This window comes from Chrysoperla carnea, chromosome 5, assembly GCF_905475395.1.
Source record: "Chrysoperla carnea chromosome 5, inChrCarn1.1, whole genome shotgun sequence".
Lineage (NCBI taxonomy): Eukaryota > Metazoa > Arthropoda > Insecta > Neuroptera > Chrysopidae > Chrysoperla > Chrysoperla carnea.
The window spans coordinates 10,333,243-10,340,100 of NC_058341.1; the positions used below are offsets into that span (position 1 = coordinate 10,333,243).

The 6,858-nt window shown below is 31.0% G+C and overlaps 1 protein-coding gene across 1 annotated transcript in view; it reads left to right on the forward strand.

Moving 5' to 3' along the window:
- The window catches only part of LOC123299562, a 63,787-nt gene extending 58,531 nt beyond the window's left edge, over window positions 1-5,256 (forward strand). Inside the window, exons 8-12 of the mRNA XM_044881793.1 lie at window positions 608-712; window positions 1,716-1,849; window positions 2,114-2,459; window positions 2,515-4,557; window positions 5,050-5,256. Coding sequence (XP_044737728.1) covers window positions 608-712; window positions 1,716-1,849; window positions 2,114-2,459; window positions 2,515-4,557; window positions 5,050-5,154 — 2,733 coding nt within the window. The 3' untranslated portion in view covers window positions 5,155-5,256. The remainder of the gene's footprint in view (window positions 1-607; window positions 713-1,715; window positions 1,850-2,113; window positions 2,460-2,514; window positions 4,558-5,049) is intronic.
- Window positions 5,257-6,858: the final 1,602 nt, after the last annotated feature.

Consider the following 6,858-nt stretch of genomic DNA (forward strand, 5'->3'; position numbering starts at 1 on the left):
CAACATATTTCTGAGGTATCGGTTGAAGAAATTGCCTCGGAAAATTATTTTTGTCAATATCTCTAAAACCACTCCTCCAATCATGAAAGGGGCGTGATTTTTGTGTTTTATAGGTCACAGTTAATTTTTTTAAAATTTCGGTACAAATCGGTAACAAAAAAAATTTTCCGATATTTTTCCAATTTTCTTTCTTTATGGAAAGTTTGAATCGTAATTTAATGCAACCTGGTAAATAGGGTAATTATAACCTAATAAGAACAAAAATCGGATTCATTTCCCGATTGGATGAGTATTTTTATAAATATCGCCTAATAGATATTTTTAAATTCTGTACAAGCAAAAGCTTTTATTCTGGAGCAATTCCAGGAGTATCTCGAAAAAGACCTATCGAGGCATCAAATTAGCGTTATTTTCATCATTTTTCTATATTACCAAACTTTTTATTCTCAAAAAAAAGACCCAGATAAAAAGCAAAAATTTTGAAATTTTGATTCTCATTATGGGCTTACTGCCTAATACCAAACTGACATTATTATTAGGTTTTTGTTAAACTATATTATTGTACATTAAAATTATTATTATTATTATTATTATTATATATTTTTAGGTGACAATATTTCAAGAATGTCAACCGGAATTCCTACACGATCTAGTGCTCAAAATGAAAGCATATATATTTACGCCCGGTGATACAATATGCCGTAAAGGCGAGGTAGGTTTATTTGTTATGTATAAAACTTATTTAATATATATGTAATACCTATTTCAATACCGAATGTTCTAAGAATATTTTACAGATTGTCAATAGAAACTAGAACTGAGACAAATAGTCCTAGCAACAATAGAGAATTTCCATGTATTTTTTTTTTTATATTTTTAATTCATTGTTTACACCGTTATAACATAGCAAAAAATATAAACTTACTTATACTTTTTAAAAATGTTATCGAGAGTTGCTATTATCGAGAATCTACTGTAGTATGGCATTGCCAAATTTGCTTCACCTTTAGAAAACTCTATTATTTGCCAGAGAAATATGCGTGCATGTGGAAATTCGTGCGTTCTGCTAATTTAAACAACTGAAAAAAACTTGATTAGAGTTTTTGGAGAAAAATTTATAATCAAATAATTCGGCGTTAATTGATAGAAACGATTTTGATGGAGCCCCAAAATACATCAATTGGTCATGTTTTAGTCATTATAGTTTCGATAGTAACGATTTACATTATTTCTATTACACCCTGTAAAAAATGAAAGCAATATTGCGGAATAAGTTGTCTCGAATAACATCTTAGCATAGTTTTAGAATATTTATTAAGTACCCCTTGACGTCCTAGATATTATGTTTTCCTAGAAATTAAAGAAAATAATGTTTTGATAATTAAACTAAATATTAGATCATCTTGTAAGCAAATTTCCAACTACCACCTGCAAGGTATATTGTTAAGAAAAACTTATCTTTATAAATTAATAAGATATTTTATATTATGACATGTTTGTAGAAGTTCTTTCGAGGAGTTTTATTAAAAGCAGAAGCTCTCCAGTAGATGTGTGTGGGCAAAAGAGGTTAATGATTATTAAAAACTTCTATCTGACAACTTTTCGACAATATTCGTTAAAATTATTTATCTGTCCACTTTAATAATTCAAGAGTTTAGAGAAAGTATTTAAGCTTTATAGAGCTTTAAAAGTCATATATTTTTTTTTTGCTATAGGTTGCACGAGAAATGTTTATCATTGCCGATGGAATTTTAGAAGTTCTAAGTGAAACGGGACGTGTTTTGACAACTATGAAGGCGGGTGATTTTTTTGGTGAAATTGGTATACTATGTTTAGATGGCCTTAACAAGTAAGTAAATTTTTACTCCGAAATACCGTACCTTCCAAAAATATGCAGCTAAAAGTATGCGATTTGAAACTAGTTTTAATGAATCAATCGTATAACTTTAAAAAAAATAACTCAATCTACGTTCAGAGCAATCAATTCGAACTTAGTTACCAGAAATTTCGCTGTGTCTCCAAAAATTCCTTTAAGAACATATTCTAAAGAGTCTAAAAAATTGCTTTAAGCTTTTTTTACAAAATACCGAAATGAAATCGTTGTGCTTTTCAGACGAACAGCAGATGTCCGATCAGTTGGTTATTCCGAATTATTTTCCTTATCTCGTGAAGATGTTTTAGCAGCTATGAAAGATTATCCAGAAGCACAAGAAATATTGCAAGCTTTAGGTCGTAAACGTTTAATGGAAGTAAAATGTTCGAATGCAGCGGCTGCACGTAAAGCGGCTAATAAAATCGCAGCTGCTTCAAGTTCTAGATGGCATCATATAAAAGGAAGTCTTCCCGGTGTTGGAAGTACAATTGATCCACAAAGTGCTTTTTGTGATAATGGTGGAAGTACGGATTCAGATGCTACGACTCCGCGAAGGATTGTTGATAAAATTAAATGTGAAGCAAAAGTAAGTACAAGATAACAAAAAAGTGAATTAATCATTAATTCCAATTTTTCCGCAGGGTTTACGTAAAGTTTTAAGAAAATCTCGAGCATCACGTCGTTCAGGTGATTCAATCGAACTTCAACCTTTACACACTTCGGGTCAGCCAAAGGGTGTACTACGACGAATGTCACGAGTTCGTTCTGACGATCAAACGCATCCAAACGATGATGTTCCAGGATCTACAGGGGCACCAATATCAGAGCCACCAGTTTGTTCACCCCTAGGAGCTGGATTACCCTTACTTAGTCGTTTACGACTATTAAAAGAAAAGCAAGATCGTGAAGAAGTCGATCGTCAAGCGTTAACACCACAAATAGCGCCAGTAATACCTCCACAACCAGATCCACCGCCTGACGTTTCCCCAGAAGTAATTGGTGCTGGTTTACCATTACTTCAGCGATTGTTATTGTTAAAAGCGAAAGAAACTCGGGAAGCAGCCGCGGTCGCTGCAGTTTCAACCACAACATTCGGTGTTGCATCTTCATCTTCATCATCAACAACAAAAGAAACGATTCCTGTACCACTAGTTCCTAATATATCATCATCAAAAGAATCGTCATCAGTTTCACCAACGCCCACTACACCATCAATAATCGAAGATAAACTAACGAAAGATGTATCACCAAAATCAAATAATCATTCATCATCTTCAAATGGTCCACCTTCTAGTTCACAAAATATTTTTAGTTTTAATAATAATAATAATAATAATAGTAATAATAATACTAATAATTCAAGTACCTCGTCAAGTAATAATACAATTGTACCCCCCACTCCAATAAAATTAACAAAACCATGGACAAAATTAAAAAAAGCAGCGATATTAAGTTCTAGTGACGTGACGACGAATAGCCTTAATTTATCAGTACCATCATCATCGTCAAATTGTTCTAGTTCGAAAATCATTACCACACAAACATTAACAACACCAAAAATTAGTCCAACATTATCACGTGTCCCGGATATTATCAGTGATAATAATACGAGTGCATTAGATAAACGTGATTATCATTCGCATCATCAAAGTGATAATGCGCATTTACATAATATCGTAATCGATAGTGATAGTGATTGTGATTTTAATAAACAAACGCGATTAACATTTGAACGGCGGTTTGCGTCATCAATATCGTCACGCAAACGAAAACCGTGTATGTTACATGTGCGTACCAAAAACTATTTATCAATTGATGATTTATCACCGGAATATTGTGGGTTACCATTTGTGAAAAAATTAAAAATCTTAAATGAACGACAAAAATTAGCTGAATTGGAATCAGTTGTAAAAATCCGTAGTGCTAGTTTAGATTACCCCGATACGATGGATTCTCTGAACATACAAGATACGCTTACGAGATCTCATTCAGAAGCATGCGCAATGCAATGTCATGGCACACTATGTGTACCAATGGACATGTATCCTCCTCTTAGTCCTGAATCGAATGAAACTCCTGAGCGACGTACTCTAAAAAGTATACTAAAAAATTTATCATCAGCAAATCAAGATCAAGCAAGTCAAACGCAGCGCAATACACCAGAAATTCGTCGATTAATGCGTGCTCCGACAATTGAAGGCTACGCTGCTCGGCATAGTAAACTAGCGAAAAGTGTCACCTTCAATCGAGATACATTACAAAGTCCACCTCAAGATGCACGAGCTCCAATGTTATTCTCCATGATACCATCGACATGTCGAGGACATATTATCGATTGTAGTACGCAAACCGAAGAGGATGGTACAACGGTGGAAAGTTTTATTGCAGCAAAAAATCGTGAAGTAAAATTTTTACATAATGTACGTTCGATTTTCTCATCCGAATCGACTGTAGTACCGGGGCCATTAGATGAGGTTGTCGTTGGGAGTATAAAACAAGTGATACAATGTCATTTGCAAGAGATGCAAACGAAATTTCAAAGTTTGGAATTGGAAATCAAAAGACGTGATGAAGTTATATGTCAATTGCAAAGTCGAATACAAGAGCTGGAACGATTATCAGCAACAGTTGTTTCAACGAATCCAGAAATTAGTGCGGCTGATGATAGTTCAACACAGTATTCGGTATGTATAAATTATATAACAACGCCGCTGACACCGTTTTCAAGAAAATTTTTTACCGCGCCTGGATCAAAAGTTCCCCTTTCGTCCTTATTTTGCACAATTTCAGTCTCCTTTACTGAAGATTATAAAAAATCTATATTAGAGGTTGCGCTAAACGCTTTGATTGTTTTTTAGCAACAATTTTTTCAAATGAATCAGAGCTAAAATATTGCAATGACTATATTTATATTTAATTATTAAAAATTATTTTTATATAATAATTTATCTTTCTTTTGTTTATTGAACTATTAGATTAACTTATTGGACCAAAACAATTAAAAAACCACTTCCTCAAATGTATTAACCTGATCTCGAACTTCAATGACCTCTACTAACGCTAAAAAATACCAAATTCGCTCATTACATGTCCTAAAAATTCATTTTTTATTCTCGTAACATTTTCAGAAATGAGTATTTACTTCTCATATCATTTTTCAATTTTTTCTATTTCAGGAAAGTTTACAGGGAAGCCTAGAATCACCCCACGTAATTTTAGATTTAGATTGTAGTGATGATGGAGTTGACGACCAATCGCAACAAGGGAATAATGCTCACTAACACTAAAACGGTGCCATATTGAGTGCCAAAAAAACCTAAAACAAATTTAACTAAAGAAAAAAAGTAGCTAAATAATTTATTAAAATTTAAAATTGAAATGAAACCTCCTTTAAAAAAAAACCAACTAAAAAATCAAATTTAAATTATAAAAAAAATAAAGTTTTAATAGATAAAAATAAATAAATTTATTTAAAAAAAAATCAAATTTAAATTAAAACCAAAGAAAAAATTTATCATATATTTTAAGAGTAAGAATGAGATTGAGTTTAAAAGAGACATTTTTTTGAATTATATGCTTTAGTGCCAAAAAAAAAAAGAATTAATAAATAAAATGAGAATTTTAAATACATAATAAATAAAATAAAACTAATATTATTATATTTAAAGAAAAAATTAAATTAAAAAAAAAACGATCATATTTAAAAAGATGAAAAAAGACAAATGTTTATATTTTAAATGAAAATAAATTATATTAATTATTTAATATATATAGATTTTAATGATGATGAAAAAACAAAACAAAAAAACTCTTTGAACAAATAGAAAAGAAAAAAAAAATATTAAAAGATTTTATTATACGTTAAAATTAGCTTTTTTAATTTATTTATTTCTACCACCTAATTTCTTCAAAAATTAATCGATCACAAAAATCTAGAAGCGTTTATCGATATTTAAGGTAAGTTTTGTTCCAAATTTGTGCTAGAATTTTCTATCATGTGTGCGCATCACCCAAAAAATAACAGAATATATTCCAATGATGAAATCCTTAATTATATTATAAATGCGAAAGTAAGTCTGCCTGTCTGTATGTATGCTACGCAATCACGTCTAAACTACTGAATCGATTTAAATGAAATTTGGTATGATAGTCTAGAGCCTGAGAAAGGACAAAGGCTACTTTTTAATGCGAAAAAAAGGCTGTAAAGAGTTGAAATACGGATTGAAAAGTGTGTGCTTCAAAAGCAAACAAAAAAGTTATGCAACGAGAAAACTCAAATTTTGGAACGATATACAATCAGCTTCAAGAAGGTGGGGCCTGAAACTGGGAATGAACAATCCAATATTTTCAAATATTTCCAAGTGTTGTCATTACAAAACTGTTAACTGTCGTTAAAATTATTAGACTAGCCGGTTTTTTTTATAATATATATATATATATATATTGAGACCGCGAATCTATTTTTCGCGAGAAGCCAATATGAACTTCAAAATGAGGGGTGAATCATGGGATTGGATAAAGGAATATAGAAGATATGGTATGGACAGAACAAAACATGTTGGAGAAATAAAATGTAAGGAATTTTTATTTTTAAAATTTTCAATCACACTTTTGCAACACTCTGTAAATAGGAAATATTTTTTAAATGATTTGAAAATAAATGCCGAAGCCATGCAAGCAAGCATAGTTTAATTAATTACAAATTATTTTTTTATTAAACGATGCAATTTAATGATTAAACTGAAGCTGAAGTGAAGAAAGTCAATCATTTTTAATTAATAAACTGGTAAATGCTTCTTCAGGCTACACCAACATACAGTCGATTTTTTACACAAAAATATTTACATAGGCTAGATAGTATGGGTACTATCATTTCAAAATAAATTCGAATTTCTCATTTTGACGATATAAGACGTAAAGTAAGAATACCCTTTTTTGATATCTGTCTTAGTTTTCAAAATGTTGAAAATTTTCTTTAATTAATT